Source organism: Leopardus geoffroyi, chromosome A2 (genome assembly GCF_018350155.1).
Source record: "Leopardus geoffroyi isolate Oge1 chromosome A2, O.geoffroyi_Oge1_pat1.0, whole genome shotgun sequence".
In the NCBI taxonomy this organism is placed as follows: domain Eukaryota; kingdom Metazoa; phylum Chordata; class Mammalia; order Carnivora; family Felidae; genus Leopardus; species Leopardus geoffroyi.
The window spans coordinates 168,137,867-168,159,472 of record NC_059331.1 but is presented as its reverse complement, the minus strand read 5'-3'; the positions used below and the strand labels follow the sequence as shown (position 1 = coordinate 168,159,472).

Genomic DNA, 21,606 nt, shown 5'->3' with positions numbered 1-21,606 from the left:
TGTAAGAGCCTACGTGCGAGCCTGGTTGAACGTTTCCACGTCTCGGTTTAACCCTGGAGGTGGAACTGCTTGCCCGTATGCCAACTCCATGTGTAACATTTTGGGGAAGGAAGGCAATGGGATTTTAAACTTTAAGACTTAAAAAAATTTTTTTTAATGTTTGTTTTTGAGAGAGACAGAGACAGAGTGTGAGTGGGGGAGGGGCGGAGAGAGAGGGAGACACAGAATCCAAAGCAGGCTCCAGGCTCCGAGCTGTCAGCACAGAGCGGGACTCGGGGCTTGAACTCACAAACCATGAGATCGCGACCTGAGCCAAAGTCAGGGCTTAACTAACCGAGCCGCCCACGTGCCCCTAAACTTAAAGACTTTTGTTAAAAGCCTTGCTTGGGGCTCCTGGGTGGCTCAGTCGGTTGGGCATCTAACTTCGGCTCAGGTCATGATCTCACGGTTTGTGGGTTCGAGCCCCAGGCTGCGCTCTGTGCTGGTGGCCCAGAGTCTGCTTGGGATTCTCTCCCTCCCTCTCCCCCTGCCCCTCCCCCCCATCTCTCTCTCAAAATAAACAAACTTAAAAAAAAAAGTCTTGCGCTATATCCTATCATCTTAAAGTCACCACGTGAAGATGCAAGTAGGATAGTCCGGCTGGTTCTCTGAAGAGGTTCAAGTTTCAAGTCGACTGACTGGCTCCTGATGGTGGCCGGTAGGGAGCTGTCGCTAAGAGAAGCCAGGACAGACTGGGACTGGAGGGCAGGCAGGGACTTGTCTGTCACACCGTTAATACCACAGCCTCACGCGCCTGCGCGGGTCTGAGAACATAGGGAGGACCGAGGGTTACCTGGTAACCAGCACTGGGGAAGCTGACAAAGCCCCCTTTTCTCAGGACTGCAGGTGTCGAGTGACAGGACTGCAGGAACAAAGTCCCCAGGAAAGGAGCAGTGCCCCAGAAAGGGTCCGTTCTGGGGCCGGAAGGGCAGGGCAGGCCGTAAAGATCATCAGCTTCTCATTACTCTGTTTGCAAAAGGTTTCTAATCTGGGCCCAAGGATTCACACTCTGAGCATCCACAGAGGCGTTAACTTGCAGCTTATTGTGGTTAGCAAACCCTTTCTTCCTTCGTGAAGCAAGTTCTTTCAACAATTACTGAGCACCTGTGCGCTAGGCGTTATTCTAGGCGCTGGGATACAGCAGTTTAGACGAAAACGAAACCAGTGCCACTGAGGAAGCTATGCATCACAAAAGGTCATGATGGGAACAGACAGGGGTTGGGGAAGGAAAGGGACACCGAGTCAAGAACTGCCTGAGGAAAGTGAGGGGGGAGCCACCTGAGTGTCTGTGGGAAGAACTTCATGCTTAGGGAGCGAGTGCAAAGGCCCTGAGGCCAGGGAAGGAAACCAAAGCCGCCAGTGGGGCCCAGTCAGCAAGAGAGAGGGATCTGGGTGTTACTGGCGGCTCTTACTGGGAGACGCCCGAAAGTCCCACCCGGAGTAATGACAAAGACCGGCTGGGGATCCAGGGTCTTCTTTGGCGACGGAGTTGAAAACAGACTGGAGGTGAGTGAGGGCAGAAGTAGGGGGACGCCGGGAGGCACCTCAGATCCAGGCAAACCTGAGGCCACAGCAGAGAACAGGGAGGTGGCAGAACACGGCAAGAGGTCCTCAGCTTGGCAGTTCTGGGAGGAGAGCTGGCAGGGTGCGTGGGGCGGCAGTGTGGGGAGGGGGAGGGGGGCCGATGATCTGGGGCCCAGCTGCGGGTTCAGCAGGTGTCCTGGGCCCACGGGGTGTGGGAGGCCGACCCGGAAGCCAAGCGGGGAGCTGCTGCTGGACACAGACACAAGGTCTGGCCCAGAATCTCTGGAGACCCTCCTCCTGTGTGCCTGCGGCGGGGGTGGTGGGACACAGGGGGACCCTGCCCATCCTTCGGAGCCCTGGCTGGGGCCCCTGAGCTGGAGGGAACTGACCTGCCCCAGCAGCAGAGAGCCTGGTACTGCCCAGGGCAGCGGAAACAGACTCTACGCACATCGGTTCCGACTTGCGGCGGCCCCAGACAGGAGGGTCTTGGCCGCTCAGGAGTTTCTGAGGCTGCGTAATCATTTTCCAACAGCCTCCCAGGAAGGACTGGGACACTTTAAAAATGCAGGCTTGTGGGGGTGCCTGGGTGGCTCAGTCGGTTGAGCGTCTGACTCTTGATTTCAGCTCAGGTCATGATCTCAGGGTTGTGGGTTCGAGCCCCGCATCGGGCTCTGCACGGACAGCTCAGAGCCTGCCTGGGATTCTCTCTCTGCCCCTCTCCCGCTCACACTTTCTCACCCTCAAAATGAATAAATTAGCTTAGAAAAGATGCAGAATTGTGAGTTCCTCCCTGGATCACCTCGTTCCAGTCTGGGTAACACCGATCCAGTGTGACCCTGCACTCCCTGATGGCAAAGGATGGACTTGCGCAGGCCTCTGGGGGCCACGGCCACGCGGGAGTTAGAGGTTCCCAACTTTCAAGTTAAAGGGCACGTCCACCGTGCTGCTCCGCCTGTCAGACGGCGTGGTGAACTTCGCCTCTCGGCCTCCAACAGAGGCTCATGTCCCCTAGAACCTGTGAATGGACACTACTTGGATAAAAGGTCTTTGCAGATGTAATCGAGGATCTTGAGGTCGCTGGCTGATCCTGGGGCCCTAATTCCACCGGACCAGCGTCCACAGAGGAGAAACGCAGACAGAGATTGGACGCGGGCAGAAGATGTGACTTCAGCCCGGGGGCGTCAGCAGCCACCAGAAGGGGGAAGAGGCAAAGAACAGATTCCTCCCCACAGGGAGCCTCCGGGCCTCCAGCACCGAGAACAGATGTTGCTACGGGCACCCGTCTGTGGTCACATTATGGCAGCCACGAGAAACGAGCAACACGGGATCTTAATTTTCTTTAAACAGATCTTCCCAAGCTTTGGCCATCTGTGCAGCCATAACTCGGTGCCCTTTTAGGTTTCCGGCTACAATCCACCTGCAGGCGACAGCTTGTGAGAAGTGCCTGGCCTAACCCCCCAGGACTCGACGTTCAGGTTCGAGCACAGAGCTACCAGCAGTGCGCACGAGGCACAGCAGAGCAAGGAGGGTGTTGCCTCAGGGATGATTTTTCTCAACAACGTCCTCTTCGGCCCACCAAGAGGCTGGGAAGGTGGCAGTCACTCCCAGGCAGGGGGCTGTGCAGTCGGGTCGCCGGGGGCCGCGGGAAGGGCCGTCACAGGTCCGTCTGCCAGAGCCTCTCGGCGCGTTCCGACGGCAGGCACTCCTGCGGACTCTACTGGGTTCGCGGGAACGATCACAGGCTGCTGTCACACGGGTTACCTGGCGCCATTCGAACGTCCGTGACAAAACCAGCGCATACTGAGGATCTTGGTCGTTTCAGCAGGGCAGACCACAAGTGATCACAATGACTTCGGTGGACTCCAACACAATCTTGGGGAAAACATTTAATGCAAATATGTAACCACTGGAACATACAAATAAATAAGTAAGCTCAGAGCAGCTGAGAAAAAAAACCCAAGGAAGTAGAACTGCCCATCCCCCTCAGTCCCAGATAATCCATTTTCAAAATACGGATAATAAAACACACAAATACGTAAAGAAGATACAGAACATTCACCATAAACCAACCTGAAATAAAAATAAAACCAAGGACAAACCCTAATTATTTTATTTCTGTATATCAAGACTACAAATAGCATTTAAACACTTAATTTATTATTCAAATTACGAAATTATACATTTTGTTTTGATATGGTCATTGTCTTAAAAGTGTCATTCAGTTTCCCCGCATTTAAAAGCATATTGCTAATTCTGGTCACTTCCACAGCACGGCCCCCAGCCCCGGTGACAGGAAATGCTGGGGGGGGGGGGGGTAGCCACTGGGCCCTCCACGCCCCCCCTCCACACTCCCTTCCACGCCCCCACCGCTCCCCTGCTCCCCTGCTCCCCTGGTTGGGAGGGAGGGCCGCTCTGACGCACTCCGTTTTCAGAGACCGGAATCACCCAGCAACAAGGAAGGTCCCGATAAAGTGCCTTTTTAAGAGAGAGTTACCGACGCCCCTCCCCCGGGCCCGCGTGGGACCGGCTGGTCTTCCTCCAGAAGCAGCACCTTCGAGAAGCGGAAGGCGCAGGGGAGGGCGCAGGCGGCGCATTACCCCACGCATCCGGGGAGGGGGGCGCGTGCCCCGGGGTAGGAGGGCGGTGGGCCGCGGATGGCCCGGCCACAGCGGGCCACACTGAGTGCAAAGCCGCAGCTGCCCCTTTGGTTCAAGTGACTCCGATGCCAGTGTGTGTTCTCCCCACGTCGCCACTTCTCAGAGGCCACGCGTGCCGTGGGGCCTGGACGAGACCCTCCCCTCTCCCGGGAGCTCTCCTGCCACAGCGTGCAGCCAGGAAGGGAAGAGGGATGAACGTCCCCTTGCGCACACCCACACACGGGAGTACCCAAGCCACCACGGTGTGGTCCTCGGTACCCCGAAACAAGCATGCTAGTCCCGTGCAGGGGAATGGCTTAAACAGCACAAATAAAATATTATCACGTTGTGTATTTTCCAGACCTAACCACTTTGGGAAAAGGCAGCAGGAGAGAAAATGCCTTTCGTTTTAACAATTAGGATTGTAAACAATTCAGCCACACGAGAAGCAGCGGGCCCTGAGAGTGACGTCTCCACGTCTCAGACCCCACGTCTCTGCGGACGGAGCACGCGCCGCCCTCCAAGAGCCCCGCCAGGAGCCCTGCCAGCGGAGGGAGGCTCGAGTCCACCAGCAAAGCCAAAGCTTCATCTTTGGTTAATTTCACTGAGTCGCCACTAGTCAAAACTGTGCTCTTGTTGGCAAATTACTAACGTAGCCGCATGGCACGTAACCCTTGTTATTCTAAGTTATCTGAAAAGCAGTGTCCGTCTAAGTAAGTGACCGTGACTTACTGGACCATCTAGACAATGGAGGGGGTGGAATGAGGGATGGGGGTACGCGGAGAGCTGCGGGAGCCCGGCCCCAGCGCCCTCGGCGGCCGGGGGCTGCTGCCTGTGCTGCGGGCACCGGTCGGTTCTCTGCAGAGGGTCAGTTCCGGCCTCCGCTCAGCTCAGCTCGAAGCCAGCAGCACATTCGATAGCGTAGAGAAGCTTACTGCGCAGAAGCGTCTCGTCGTAGAACTCGGGCAGCTTCAGCAGGTTCATGCAGGTGCTGGCCGTGGGGAGCCGCTCGAGGTCAGAGCCTCCGTTGTGAATGCAGAACGCGGGGTACAGCTCCTGAAAAGACAGGGGTGCACGAGGCGGCTTTAACAGGCAGGCTGTTGAATGAACGTCTTAAAAAGCACACAAAACTCACCTGCTTCAAACAGTAAAAAGTTGCTGTGGTCACATTTCCCCAAAAGACTTTCGGTGTTTCACCGCACCCCAGACTACACTCCGTGCAGGGAACAGGACGAGAATAGCACTCATTCATGGGAAAAATAACCTGTTCGGTAAATAGGGCCTCTAAGGCCTTGTGTTTCAGTCTTTTGAAAATCTGTTTGAAATTCAAGAAGCTAAGAGGGTGAAGACTTGAATACAGAGGCCTGTTTGTTTCTGTGGAAATGTGGGAAAGAAGGCACCCAGGGCAGGGAGGGGGTGGTCTTCTCCAGACCAGCACACTCTGCAGGCAGGCAGGACGGCCCGCAGGCAGGCGGGACGGCCATGTGGAAGACAAGGACCAAATTCACTCAAAAGGGGAGAGAAAGGGGTGCCGGGTGGCTCAGTCGGTTGAGCGTCTGACTCTTGATTTCCGCTCAGGCCATGATCTCAGGGTCATGGGGTCAAGCCCTGTGTCAGGTCTTCGATGAGCATGGAGCCTGCTTGGGATTCTTCCCCTGCCCACCCCCCACTCTTTCTCTCAAAATAAATAAACATTTAAAAAAGGGGGGGGGGACAACGTCTAAATACCAAAAGCAAAAGGAAACAATGAGCCTCTGCACTGACGGCTTTGTCACGTAGGGAGGCATCATCCCGAGTGTGGTTCCAAAGCCGTGGTCGTGTTACACGTAAGTAGTGCACAGGCACAAAGGACTGCAACTGTGCGGTCCTGGGACTCACCAGGAGATGACGCCAAGGAGAGAACTGAAACCCAGATTGTCAATGGTAAAACAAGATGTAAATATAAAATCAAATATAAGCCGATATTTGAACTGGAAGTCCCAGTTTGAACTTGTGATATATGTTTCTCTTCAGGGGTAAAAAACACCATTTCCTAACTGTCCCCTGCAAAGGCCGCAAACAACCCCCACGTGTGACCAGGAACAGACTAAGCACGCAGGTTTGGTCTCATTTCTCACAGAAAGGAGCCAGGCCTCCCGGGGGGAATCTGGATTCCACGTGGAGCCCAGAAGCGCACATGACACGTGTCACCATCTGTCACACCAGAAAGCAAGAAAGCCTCCCCAAACTCTGTGGGTTAAAGGGCCCACCTGAAGGCACCCCCGCCCACAGGAGGGCACTCTGAATATCAAAAAGAATGACAGCAACGGCCTGAAACGCAGAACACGTTAAAGCCCGAGCGTTCACCGTGGTAGCGAGGGAACCAGAGGTACGCCTGCCTGTAGGAGATGTGGGCTCACCCACTCGATATTCCGAACACTGGAAGCTGAAGGGTGATCGTGACTTGTTCACTGGGGAACCAAACAGTTGAAGAGAAAAAATAAAGTTTTTCTTTATAGAAAATTCCAGCTAGTAAGTGAACAGATGAGGCAGCAGGAACACAGCTGATGCAGTTGTCTCATCCCTGGTTACAGAGTAGATTCCGGGGCACCCGGGTGGCTCGGCCGCACCCCTACGTTACAGAGTGGATTCAGGGGCACCCGGATGGCTCGGCTGGATGGGTGTCTGACTCGATTTCAGCTCAGGCCGTGACCTCGCGGTTTGTGAGTTCGAACGAGCCCTGCGTCAGGCTCTGGGCTGACAGCACAGCATGGAGTCTGCTGGGATGCTCCCTCTGCCCCTTCCCCGCTTGCGTGTGTGTGTGCGTGCTCTTCTCTCTTTCTCTCTCTCTAAATAAAGACACACTAAAAAAGAAAAAAAAGCCAGGAATGGATCTAGGGAGTGTCCACAAGTGGCCTCTGTGACAGACGGCCAAACCAGCGACCCCAGGCGCGCACGCCGGTCTCAGCACCGCGCACCGCTGACTCCCCGGCACCGGATCCGTGGTGCTCAAGTCGGAAAACATAGAGCAGACGTCATCTATGCAACGTTACCGCCAAAAGAGGAAAACTCAGATCTGGAAGCAGATGAGACCTCTCACGACCCCTAACGAGATGCAGGAGGAACGACCCAGCTCCTCCAGTAATCACACCACAAAGTGCCAGACGAGAGGGAGGCGGACGGCACAGACCAGAAAGAGAAAAGAGCAAAGCCAGGCACCAAGCAAGCACGGCGGACGGCCCGGGGCTTGTTTGTACCGGGAGCACTGACGGTACCAGGGGATTAATGTGATTATTTTTTAGACCTGATGATGTCACTCTGGTTATTTTTTAAGGCACGGTGTAAACATTCTCATCCTGCTGTCCCAGCTGCCCAGCCCCCGTCCCCTGAGCAGTAATATTTGGGGGTCTTAAGTATTATCCCACAGAGATTAGTGCATATACAAGAAAATATTTTCTCCAAAATCTATAAAGAACTTTTCAAACTTAATACCCCCCAAAACCAAATAATCCAGTGAAGAAATGGGCAGAAGACATGAACAGACACTTTTCCAAGGAAGACATCCAGATGGCCAACAGACATAAAAAGATGCTCAACATCACTCATCATCAGGGAAATACCAATCAAACCCACAATGAGATACCCCCTCACACCTGTCAGAGTGGCTAAAATCAAAGAAACACGAAAACACAAGAAACAACAGGTGTTGGTGAGGATGTGGAGAAACGGGAACGACGTTACACTGTTGGTGGCAATGCAGATTGGTGCAACCACTCTGGAAAACAGTGTGGAGGGTCCTCAAAAAGTTAAAAACAGAACTACCCTGCGACCCGGCAATTGCACTAATAGGTATTTATCCAAAGGATACAAAAATACAGATTCGAAAGGGGTACATGCACCCCAGTATTTATAGCAGCACTATCAACAACAGCCAAACTATGGAAGTAACCCAAACGCTCACCCACTGATGAATGGATAAAGAAAACGTGGTGTGTGTGTGTGTGTGTGTGTGTGTGTATGTATATGTATACACACACACACACACACACACACACACACACTGGACTACTACTCAGCCATAAAAAATGAAATCTCGCCATTTGCAACCATGTGGCTGGAGCTAGTGTTTCATGCTAAGAAAAATAAGTCAGTCAGAGAAAGATGCCATATGACTTCACTCCTATGTGGAATTTAAGAAACACAACAGATGAACATATGGGAGGGGGAAAGAAAGGAAAAAAAAAGAGAAAGGGACACAAACCATAAGAGGCCCTCCACAGTAGAGAACAAACTGATGGGTGGGGGATGGGCTGGATGGGGGATGGGTATAAGGAGGGCACTTGTGCTGAGCACTGGGTGTGGTATGTAAGTGAGGAATCACTGAATTCTACTTTTGAAACCAATATTGCACGGTAAGTTAACTGATTAGAATCTAAATAAAAATTTGAAGGGGCGCCTGGGTGGCTCAGTCGGTGGAGCGTCCGACTTCAGCTCAGGTCATGACCTCACAGTCCATGAGTTCAAGCCCCACGTTGGGCTCCGTGCTGACAGCTGAGAGCCTGGAGCCTGCTTCGGATTCTGTGACTCCCTCTCTCTCTCTGCCCCTCCCCTGCTCAAGCTCTGTCTCTCTCTGTCTCTCAAAAAATAAATAAACGTTAAAAAAAATAAGAATACATAAAAATTTGAAAAAGAATAAATAGAAAAAAAATTTTTCAGGGTGCCTGGGTGGTCAGTTGGTTAAGCATCTGACTCTTGATCTCAGCTCAGATCTTGATCTTGGGGTCGTGAGTTCAAGCCCCATGTTATTAGGCTTCATGCTGGGTGTGGAGCCTACTTAAAAAATTATTTTCTCCCTCCCCATTTAAAAACTATGGGGGGCGCCTGGGTGGCGCAGTCGGTTGAGCGTCCGACTTCGGCCAGGTCACGATCTCGCGGTCCGTGAGTTCGAGCCCCGCGTCGGGCTCTGGGCTGATGGCTCAGAGCCTGGAGCCTGTTTCGGATTCTGTGTCTCCCTCTCTCTCTGCCCCTCCCCCGTTCATGCTCTGTCTCTCTCTGTCCCAAAAGTGAATAGACGTTGAAAAAAAAAAAACAAAAAAAAACTATGAAATGTTGGGCGCCTGGGTGGCTCAGTCGGTTGAGCGTCTGACTTTGGCTCGGGTCATGATCTACCGATCACGGTTTGTGGGTTTGAGCCCCACATCGGGCTCTGTGCTGACAGCTCGGAGCCTGGAGCCTGCGTCGGATTCTGTGTCTCCCCCTCTCTCTGCCCCTCCCCTGCGCATGCTCTATGTCTCTCTGTCTCTCAATAAATAAACGTCAAAAAAGTTAAATAAGTACGTAAAAAATATGAAACGTTAGCACAATGCGTACGTACAGTGTTGTGTGTAAGTCTTCCCTTGATAATGTGTCTTTGCGATCTTTCTGTATCGATCCAGCTTCCTGCTTCTGAGGCTGCACAGTGTTGCCCTAGATGTACGCAGCAGTTCGTTGATGGGCATTACTCATTTCCTTATGTTTACAAATACTGATGCTGTGAATAAGCACGTGCTTCAGTTATTTCACACCCTGTGCAGGCGTATCTGCAGGCTGAACTGGTCAGGCAGGCTGAGCGCGAGGCCTCTGGAAACGCCAATCCTTCGCTGGCTACAAACGACCGGGGGCTCCATCCATCTCTTACACACAGACCTTCATCACACATAGGCCGGGCCTTCCGTGTTCTCTTCCAGCGCGGACGCGAAGACGTGGAGACGGTCTTCATCCCAAAAGCCTGAATCTGCTAACTCTCGGGCACGCGTGGCTTTGGCGCTCCATGACTACGGGATTCCAGACACCCAGTGTGCCGCACCCCCTCTGTCCCGGTGCAGAACACGGGGCCCCGAAGGCAAAACGGCGGCCTACCCACACGGGTGCCGGGGGAGGGGGTGGGGTCATCCAGAACCAGGGTGGTTTCAGTTCCGGGTCAGTGCCCTTCCTCCCCAGAGCTGTGACAAGAGAGCCTGTGCTTCCAACGCCAGCACCCAGGCGGACGTACGACCCGGCCCCTGCTCACGCGCACACCCACTGGCACCTTCTCTGAACCCTCCTCTCCGGGCCATGACCTGCATTAACTGTCCGTGAAGGGCAGTCTGGCGCCTACACACCCACATCCCGTGACCTCCACCCCCAGGACTGTATTGTGCACCAGCAGTCGCAGACCTGGACGGAGGTTTATGCATGAAGATGGTCCCCATACCAGTAGGAAGGAAGGCTTGTAAACAACTGATGGAACAGGAAGTAAACTGTGGCAAATTCACATGATTGGACGTCAGGACGTTTATTAAAAATATTTCAAAGATGACTTAATATGAGGAAAAATGACCCTGATGTAACGTTGAGTGAAAAAAAGGCCTACGTGACTGAGCACACAATCAGCTTAAATTATATTTAAGAATCATGGTCAAACAGTATAAAAAATAATTACCTACCAACCACTGTAGTGGAAACGAGCGAGCAAAATTGGAACCGTGTCCCTCCTCTGACAGGGACTCCAGGAGACCATGTCACCCAGCACGACAGGCACCCAACGGGCCCAAATTGCGTTCCAGCTGGTTTCGTTTATATGTTGAATTTCGTGTGTATTTTATGACGTGGGCAAAACCGGGTTAAGAGAACAGCCCACAGAACACCGAATGGAGACTTACACGCTTCTTACCAATCAGCCCCTGGACATCTCTCCACTGTTCAATGAAGAACTTCGTTTAGGGAGCCTGGGGGGCTCAGTCGGTTGAGCATCCGACTTCAGCTCAGGTCATGACGTCACGGTCCGTGAGACTGAGCCTCGCGTCGGGCCCTGCGCTGACCACTCGGCGCCTGGAGCCTGCTTTGGATTGTGTCTCCCTCTCTCTCTGCCCCTCTCCTGCTCATGCTCTGTCTCTCTCTCTCTCTCAAAAATGAATAAACATTAAAAAATTTAAGGGGTGCCCGGGTGGCTCAGTCTTTAAGCGTCCGATTCTTGATCTCAGCTCAGGTCATAATCTCACGGTTTGTGAGTTCAGGCCTCACATCAGGCTCTGTGCTGACAGCTCGGAGCCCGGAACCTGCTTCGGATTCTGTGTCTCCCTCTCTCTCTGCCCTCCCCCACTTGCACTGTCTCTCAAAAATAAATAAATGTTAAAAAAAAAAAAAGCTTATTCAAACAGTATACGTGGCATACGGTATGTGCTAAAAACCACTATCTTTTAAAACAATTACAGTTCAAAAAAAATAATAAAACAATTACAGTTCATATGCTATTTTAAGTGTCTCATAAAAGTGTCAAAACAGGATCCAAAAGAGAAACAGAAAGGATATTACATTTATTATTTAGCCTTTTGAGTGCATTGAGGACAATAATTTTCTGCAATGCTTGAATAAGCTGCGATGAAAGCATCACACGGTGAGACAGGAGGGCAGGCGCGGGGAAGGAGGGCGAGCAACGGCCTGGGCGGGAAGAGCTCAAGGGCATTTGGAGTAAAATGCCCCGGTTTGGCTTTCCGTTCAGAATGCTAATTGAATTTCCCACTTGGAGTCTTAAAAGTAAAGAAAAAAAAAAAAATGAAGTTCTTCACTGCAATCTGAGTCAAGGGCACTATTTCGTGCATTATTAAATAGAGCACAACGGGAATTTGCATTAATTCAGAGTAAGAAAAACCATCAATTTGTTATGTGGCCTGATGGCAACTTAACAATTTTCTACAGTGCTGTAATGACCTTTTTGTCTGTAGCCATCGCACTCATTGAACATATTAAACTTTAATTAGCTTTAGCAGGCGCTGTTCTCCGCCGCTAAGCCGGCGCTAAGGAGTCTCGTGACCTGTAAATCACGCACGTCCGCCTCTGCCTCGCGGTCCTCCACCCGCGGGCCGCCCTCCTCCCCCACCCGAGTCCCACCAGCCTCCCCGGGCACGCGGCCCAACTGGAGAGCGCACACAGCAAGGTGACTTCTTCCAACTGTGGAGTCTAACTTATGATGGCTGCAAAGATGTTTGAAAACTCTACATTAAATTCTACATTTAATAGGCTTTAGATCATTGAAAAAAAATCCAAGATAGGAAGATTGTCTCATAACTTCCACAAGTAACACTCATGTGACAGCGACAACTCAGTTATGACTGTGTGGGGTCCCCAACAGGGGACAAGAGGGTTTTCACTATTTGGGATTCAAAAGCCAACATAAAGCCCACACTGCTCCCTCCAACCTGCAGCGCTCCCACAGGCCTTTTACACAGACTCCTGCACTGGCTGCTAAAATGGCTGGAACCTTCCGAACCTTCCTCTTCCAGCAAGACCCCTAATTTTTACTGGCCTGGGACTAATTAACCAGGCGCTGGCAGAAATCTCTGGGTCCTCCACTCAGTTTTGATGGGAGCAGGTCCTCCAAACTTCCCTTCACGAAAGTAGGTGTTTAATTTTTTTTTACCTCTAGGTGTGGGGGTCATTTAGAAACTGGAAGATACTAGAAGCCTGGTTTCTCATAATGAATGTTACCAATAAAACTACATAACGGTATTACGATCTTCATATGGAGAATTTCGTTTATAGAACTGTTTCCATCACCAGATGATGATAAAAGTTGGTCCAGTGAACACCCTCTCCGGGGTCCGAGGGGTCCATGCACTTGTGCACCGCCCCCTGCATTCTTTCTGCTCTGTGGGCCCCCACACGCAACAGCCCCACACTCCACGACATGCCCAGCAGGAACCAAGAAGCAAAGACCCGTTTCCCTCAGGCTGTTTGGTCGGTGCTGGCGCATAAGGCCACAGGGCAGGTTCACACAGTTGTTTCGGGGGCAGGGCTTACACGCCGGGTCGGAAGCATCACTCAGTCTTCGTGAATCACTGTTTCGGTGTGTCGCTTGTGCACAGCAGAGTTTTTAAACCCTTTAACATATGGTGTTATTCTATGTATATTCACTGTTGGAAGGGGTCAGCCTTCTCTCATTAATGTTAAGTGTCTATTTTATGACTCTGAGTGCGGTTTTCTACATCTGGCTACGTCTGTTTTCTACATGTGGCTGGTACCGTTTGCCTTGTTTTGGATGCTTGTTTTCTCCCTCTCTGATAATGTGGAAGACAGAAAGGTGATTTTAGTTCTGATGTCACTATTACTCACGAACGGGTTTATCTTCATATCCTAACTCATCACCGCTTCCAAACTGTGAGGTGTCAACGACTCAGGTCCTGTGGACAGTAAGACCACCGTGCTCATGCCCGCCCCTCTCCCGTTCCTCCACTTGCTGGCTCCAGCTCTGACCGCACGATGGAAATGCTGTATGAAGCTACTGATGTCAAGTGTTCTTAAAGATTTTTTATTTTTAAGTTAAAAAAAAAAAAGTTCATTTATTTTGAGAGAGACAGCACGTGAGCAGGGGAGGGGCAGAGACAGAGGGAGAGAGAGAGAATCCCAAGCAGGGTCTGCACTGTCAGTGCAGAGCCCAATGTGGGGCTCGAACTCACAAACCATGAGATCACGACCTGAGCCACAATCAAGAGCTGGACGCTTAACTGACTGAGCCATCCAGGAGCCCCAAAGATTTTTTTATTTTTAAAAAATAAAAATATTTTTTATTGGGTCAGCTCTATACCCAACATGGGGCTTGAACTCACAACCCCGAGATCAAGAGTCGCATGCTCTAGACTGAGCCAGCCAGGCGCCCCTAATGATGTTGATTTTTTAAAAACAGCTTGACTGAAGCGCAATTTACATACCAGAAGTTCTCCCTTTTCTACACTTTTGAAATAATTTCAAAGTAGACATTTAAAGAAAAGAATAACATAGGTTATTGGAAGGTGCAAGCCTGCCCGATGTCTCACAGCACGAGCTCCTCTGATTGATACCCTTCTGTACTGCACACACACACGTGCGCGCACACACACACACACCCAAACACACACACCATGTGTGTCTTAGACCACTGATGCTGCTTTAACTTACAACGAATAAGGGAAACACACTAACTGCCCCTTAACCAATTTTAATCACTAATATTAAGGTGAATTATATGAGGCAATCATTAATTCTCAGAAATGATAAGTAACAGTGCACGACCAGGGAGAAATATACCACTGACCCATGAACGATACTGGTCTGAACTGCATGAATCCACTTCTGTGCAGATTGTTTTCAACAAATACAGGTCAGTACTACAAAGGTATCTTATCTTCTCTTACCATTTTAACTTTTCTTTTCTCTGGCGTACTACACAGTAAGCGTACGATGTATAATATATATAAGACACGTGTTAATTGGCCATTTGTTATTGGTAAGGCCTCTCGTCAACAGCAGCCTATTTAGTAGTGAAGTTTTTGAAGAGTCAGAAATTATACGTGGGTTTTCTATTGCATGGGGGGCGTCAGTGCGCCCCGACCCCGTGTTATTCAAAGGTCAAGTGCACTTGTACTCATACCTTATTCTTCCCAAATACACTACATCAACATTTTTAGCTCGTGTTTCCTTCGGTAGGAAAACCAGCTTACGATGCATCACAGATGTAGGACACTGGTCATTCATATTCCAGTGAGCCCACCAGCCTGCAGGGCCTGTCCACGGGCCATCATGATCACACCACCACATCAACAGGTCAACCCTGGGCCCAGCACCTTCATATACAGTAACGGCCAATCCTTAGTTGATCTGGCTGAAACACCTACTAACGTAACAACACCCCGGAATCTGGGGTTATAGAAGCACTACGCTGCCCGGAAAACAAAGGACAGATGGGGCCTGCTGGCCGTCCTCGTTGGTTACAAGTTGGAGCTCAAAGCACATGGCACAGAAGCCCTTACCTTAAACCCCAAGAGAGGGGGTCGGGAGCAGCTGGTTACAAACTTGAGCAGTTTGCGCTTCTCTTCATCCGTGAATCCTTCCACAACTCTCCAAAAGACTTTGATCACAGGATGGTCAGCAGAATAGCCTCCTAGGACAACGGGAATAAATGTTTTACTAAAAACAAGGTAATTGCAAAAGGAGGATTCTCCCAGAAACAGCAGAGCAACAGACTGCTAAGAGTGATCCACCTTCGTCCGCCCGCTACAGTGATGGGCGCTGGCTTGTGGCTGGAAGCCAGCTCTAGAGACACCCTTCTTTTCCTCCACGTATGTTCCATTCCTGACAGGGGGCTTGAACTCACAACCCTGACTCACGCCTGAGCCAGCCAGGAGCAGGCGCCCCTGGAGACCCCGTTCATTCTGCTCCTGGGAGATGATGGACGAGTACATGAGGGGACAGAAACCTCCGGAAGGCCCAAATACCAAAGGCCAGAATGGGAAACACCCCGCCCGCCCCCGGGATGGGTCCTGGCTGCAAAGGCCTGGGTTCTGACTCCTCTGCGGGTTGAAAACCCACCACCCCTGAGCAGCAGACCCTAACTAACAAAGGATTTACACAAGAGTCACAGACCTGAAAACAGCACACTCTGGGGTTTTTATTTCTAATAGAGATAGTTACTTGGCCGACATGATCTTAGGGTCTAAATTCATTTTATCACCCGCCCTTGTGACAAGAAGGCACAGACCCAGGCTACCAACCCACCCCAGCCCACGATTAGACCACTATTCTTAAGTGTACTATCTGCTACTTACAGCTTTTAATCTAGCTAAGTGCTTCCTAAAACTGAAATAATTGCTATATATTGTTCCCTCATTGTTAATATACTACAGAAATAACATCGATAAAATATCTTAAGTGCATTAATTGGCACCAAAATGAATATGATAATATTTTAAAACCTATTTACTGGAATAGCTAAGATCATTAAAGGTACAAGCTTCCAGAGCAGACAGGGTAATGCAAAACAACCCAAGACAATTTCTTGGCAAAGAAGAGGTTGCATTGATTTCATTTTTTTAAACTTATGACTTGATAGTGCGGACAAAGTGACCTTAGGTATTATGTGCCTTTACATAAACATTAGAGTTCAAATTTCCAGCAACAGAAATTAATTGTAAAGAGATACATCCATATATTTATATACATATGAACATGCACATATTTACATAAATATATACATATTCATCTATGTAAACGTGTCCACAAATTTAGTTTTACAACCATGTCCACAATCTACTTCTGGAACATTCCCATTTCCTCAAAGGAATCCCATGCCCCACTACAGACAGCCACCGTCCGCCCTGTCTCTGTAGGTGTGCTCTTAGCGATGGCTCATCTACAGGGGAGCACCAACCATGCTCCGTTTCCATTATCCCGTCAGAGCTACCCCGGAGGAAAGCTTAGGAAATGGCACTGGAGGACAGAGAGGTCTGGGTAGACTGTGGCAAAATACCTGACATAAATTTCACCATTTAAACAAACATTTTTTAAGTGTACAACTCAGTGACATTAATTACCTACATAACGTTGTGCAAGCACCTAAGTCCAACCAAAATGTCATCACCCCGAACAGAAACTCTACTGGGCAGCAAGTCCCCGTTCCCCTCCCCCAGCCCCAGTGACCTCCAACCTACTTTCAGAGTCCAGGAATTTGCCTATTTCAGGTATTTCATTGAAGCTGAATCATACAACAGATGCCCCTTTTGTGTCTGGCTTATTTCACTTAGCATCGTGTTTTCAAGATTCATCCCTATTATAACTTTTCAAACTTCGCTCCTTTTAAAGACTTCCTAATACCGCGCTGTATGGATGTGTTTACCGATTCATCTGTAGGTGGGCATTTGGTTGTTTCGCCTTTCGGCTACTGTGAATAATGCTGTATGAACATGTATGTGCAAACAGGCTTCAGTCCCTGCTTGCAGTTCCTCTGGGTCTGTACGTAAAAGCAGAGTTGCTGGGTCATATGGTAATTCTATGTTTAGCTATCTGGGCTGCCACCAAACCATTCTCCATAGTGGCTTTTTGTACATTCCCGCCAGCAACGAACGAGGGATCCAATTTCTCCATATCCTGGCCAACACTTGTTTTCTGTATGTGTGCACGTGTGTTTGTATGTGCTTAATCATAGTCCTCTTGATGGATGTGAAGGGTATTTCAATATTGTTCTGATTTGCATTTCCCTAGTGATTAGTGATATTAAACACCTTTTTGAGATTACTGGTTGTTTGCATATCTTCTTTGGAGAAATGTCGATTCAAGTCCTTTGCCCATTTTTGAATTGCTTTGTCTTTTTGTTGCTGAGTAGAAGAGTTCTTTATATATTCTGGACACACATATATATTTCTTCTGCATATTTTCTCTCCTTCTGTAAGGTTGGTCTTTTAATTTTCTTGATAATGTCTTTTGATGTACAAAGTTTGTAATTTTGATAAAGTCCAATATATATATATATAATATATATATTATATATATATCACATATATATATATAATATATATAGTTGTTGTTGCTCATGTTTTTGGTATCATATCTAAGAATCCAATGCCAAATCTAAGGTCATGAGGACTTACCGGTGTTCTCCTAGGACCTTTATGGTTTTAGCTCCTACATCAAGGTTGTTGATCATTTTGGGTTCGTTTTTATGTACAGTATGAGGTAGGAGTATAGCCTCATTCTTTTGTAAAATTCCAGGTGTTCTGCATTCAACTTTTTAAATCACTGTAAACTTTTTCAGAGAGGCTCTGCTATTTTACATTTCTATCAGTGAAGAGGGTTCCAATTTCTCCATGTACTCCCTAACACTTGGTACTGTCTCTCTCTTTTTTTTTTTTTAATTTTTAATGTTTATTTATTCTTGAGACAGAGAGAGACAGAGCACAAACAGGGGAGGAGCAGAGAGAGAGGGAGACACAGAATCTGAAACAGGCTCCAGGCTCCGAGCTGTCAGCACAGAGCCCGACGCGGGGCTCGAACTCACAGACTGTGAGATCATGACCTGAGCCGAAGTCGGACGCTCAACCGACTGAGCCACCCAGGCGCCCCGGTACTGTCTCTTTTTGATTATAGTCTTTCTAGTGGGTGTGTAGTAATATCTCGAGGATTTGAGTTCTATTTCCCTAATGATTACTAGTGTTAAACATCTGTTCATGTGCTTATTTGCTTACGGGCCATTTATATGTATCTTCAGATATATATAAACCCCCAAACCTGGGGGTTTTTTTAGCCATGGTTTTAAATTCGATTGTTTGTCTTACTGAGCTGTAAGTGTTCTTTATATATCTACGGTAGACATAGCCCACTGTTACATGTATTACTTGAAAATATTTTCTCCCAATCTGTGGCTTATCTTTCATTTTCTTTCTTTTTCTTTTTTTTTTTTTTTTAAAGTAACTTTTTTTTTTTTAATTTTTTTTAACGTTTATTTATTTTTGAGACAGAGAGAGACAGAGCATGAACGGGGGAGGGGCAGAGAGAGAGGGAGACACAGAATCGGAAACAGGCTCCAGGCTCTGAGCGGTCAGCACAGAGCCCGATGCGGGGCTCGAACTCACGGACCGCGAGATCGTGACCTGAGCCGAAGTCGGACGCTTAACCGACTGAGCCACCCAGGCGCCCCTCTTTCATTTTCTTAATAGTAATTTTTGAAGCACAAAAGCTTTAATGTTGAGGAAGTCCAATTTTCTATCAATTTCTTTTTCCTGGATCATGCTCTTGATGTACAATCAAAAACTCTGTCTAATCCAAAAGTCACGCAGATTTTCTGCTTTATGTTCTTTTTGAAGTTTTATAGTTTTGGTTTTTACCTATTGGCCTCTGATCCTGTTGAGCTGATTTTTACATACGGTGGTGTGAGGTAAAGGTCTAAGCTCATTTTTTCCCACGTGGATGTTGTCCCAGGGCTATTGTATCATCAAGTGAACTGTCAACTGACCGCAAATATGAGGATTTGTTTCTGAACTCCTGATTATGTTCCGTTGATCAACAAGCCTATCCTTGTGCCAATACTACAATGCTTTGATTACTGTGGCTTTAGAGTAAGTTTTAAATCAGAGTATAAGTCCTATAACTTTGTTCTCATACAAAATTATTTTGGCTGTTAGGACCTTTACATTTCCAAATGAGTTTAAAGTCAGCCTGTCGATTTCTATCAAAAAGACTGCTGGGATTTTGGTAGGGGTTGCGCTGAATTTGTGGATTAATTTGAAGAGAACTACATCCTGACATACAGAGTCCTCTGACCATGAAAATGGACCATCTCCTCCCCCCCCCCCCCCCCCCCCCCCCCCCGCCAATTTGGTCTTCAATTTCTCTCAGCAGTGTTTTTAGTTTTCGGCATACAAGTCTGGCACGTACACTTGCTTTGCTAATTTTGTATTTTATTCTTTGTGATGTCACTAGGAATGGAACTGTTTAATTCCATTCTGGGTCTGCACATAAACACAAAATTGGTTTGTGTGTACTGATCTGTGCTGCCACCTGCTGAAACTGTTTCTTAGTTCTAGTTGGGTTTTTTTCGTCATGCTATTTGTGAAAAAAGTCTTACTTCTTTCACTGCTCCTTTCCAAGCTGAAACTTCCCTCCCTCCCTCCGCCTTACTGCACGAGCTAGGAAGCCCAGTCACGTGCCTTGGCCGCGGGCAGGAAGCATACAGACCCTCGCCACCGTGTGCGGGCGCTGTGCGCGTCCTGAATTGGGCTGGGAAAGCTCCCCCTGTTCCTAGTTTCCCACGAGTTTTTAGTCCTCATTGGGCAGGAGATGCTTAGATGCTGAAGAGAATAACTTGCTTTTCTCTCCTTCCTTCTGCACCTGCTGACACGGCCGGGCCGGTTCTGTTCCCGTGCCAGCAATGCCACACGTCCCATTAATACACTGTCACATGTTAAATTAACCTCGCATTCATGGGATAGAAACTACTCAGCGGCCGGATTCAGCTTGCTAATATTTGGAGGATTTTGCATCTATGTCCCTGAGGGATATTAATCTATAATTTCCTTTCCTTGGGTTATTTTTGTTTGCTTTTGACATCACGCTAATACTGATCTTTATGAGAGAAAGCCTCTCCTTACTCAGCTGTAGCTGGAACTCATGTACAGGATGTTTTTAAGGCTTAAATACTGTTCTGAAAGAAATATTCATTTCATAATATTTAGAAAAAAGAGAAGTACAATGAAAAAAATTGCTTGTAATTTCATTAATTGTAAATGACTGTTATTTTGTGAAAATGAAATGACTTTTTATTTATTTATTCTTATTAAAAATTTTTTTAATGTTAATTTATTATTTTTGAGAGAGACAAGGTGCAAGCAGGGGAGGGGCACAGAGAGAGGGAGACACAGAATCTAAAACAGGCTCCAGGCTCTGAGCTGTCGGCACAGAGCCCGACACAGGGCTTGAACCCATGAACCGTAAGATCATGACCTGAACCGAAGTTGGACGCTCAACTGACTGAGCCACCCAGGCACCCCTTATTTTTCATTTTGTTAAATAAGCTCCAAGCCCAACGTGGGGCTTGAACTCACGACCCTGAGATCAGGAGTGGCAAGCTCCACTCACTGAGCCAGCCAGGCACCCCGAAACTGAAATGACTTTAAAGTTTTCTTGGCTGTAGAAAGTAAATGATGTAGGACATAATAGATAATAAAGAAAGGGAAATAAAATTTTAAAACAAGCAGAAATGACTAATCATCTCACAACCACTGCGTGTTTTTGCTCACATCTTACTCAATTTCATCTTTAAAGATGTGACATCACATGGAGTGCACTGTTTCATCACCGGGTTTATTTAAGGCTATGTTTTAAATTTCCCAAGATACATAAAATATTTTTTAATATTATATATACATATTAAGTAATCTCTACACCCACGTTGGGTGTGAAGCCTACTTAAAACTCAACAGACAAATCAATAAAATAAATTCCATTCACGTAATAAAGATAAGAATCAATGGCTCACAACTGTAGGTTTTTTACAATATGTATTTAAGATTTGGAGAGTTTCCCATAGGTGAGAAAAAAGACTGGAAGGGTAGAATTATCCTCAACCAAACTAAAAAATGTGTGCCACTTCCTAACTTGTCACATTTCCCCTATGTACCCTATGCGTTCGAATTCCATTCCCCCAAATCTTCATACCCTTCAATAAGCAATGTAACTTCTGGGTTTCTCTCATTAAAAACACAGAAATATGCACAAAGTTGTTTATTACAGTGGGAGGTTAAATAAATCACATATATCCAAAAATGAACTACTGGGACCTCATCAAAATAAAAGCTTCTGCACGGCAAAGGAAACAATCAGCAAAACTAAAAGGCAACCGACAGAATGGGAGAAGATATTTGTAAATGACATATCAGATAAAGGGTTAGTATCCAAAATCTACAAAGAACTTATCAAACTCAACACCCAAAAAACAAATAATCCAGTGAAGAAATGGGCAGAAGACATGAACAGACACTTCCCCAAAGACATCCAGATAGCCGACACATGAAAAAATGCTCAACATCACTCATCATCAAGGAAATACAAATCAAAACCACAATGAGATATCACCTCACGCCTGTCAGAATGGCTAACATTAACAACT

At 48.0% G+C, this 21,606-nt stretch overlaps 1 protein-coding gene across 2 annotated transcripts in view; it reads right to left on the bottom strand.

The window, feature by feature from the left end:
* Positions 1-3,655: 3,655 nt before the first annotated feature.
* Positions 3,656-21,606, bottom strand: part of UBE3C (ubiquitin protein ligase E3C) — a 123,613-nt gene continuing 105,662 nt past the window's right edge. For both annotated transcript variants that reach the window (XM_045496324.1, XM_045496325.1), the window contains 2 exons: positions 14,981-15,111; positions 3,656-5,255 (listed from right to left, as the gene is read on the bottom strand). In XM_045496324.1, the coding sequence (XP_045352280.1) occupies positions 5,085-5,255; positions 14,981-15,111 (302 nt within the window). In that variant the 3' untranslated portion in view covers positions 3,656-5,084. The remainder of the gene's footprint in view (positions 5,256-14,980; positions 15,112-21,606) is intronic.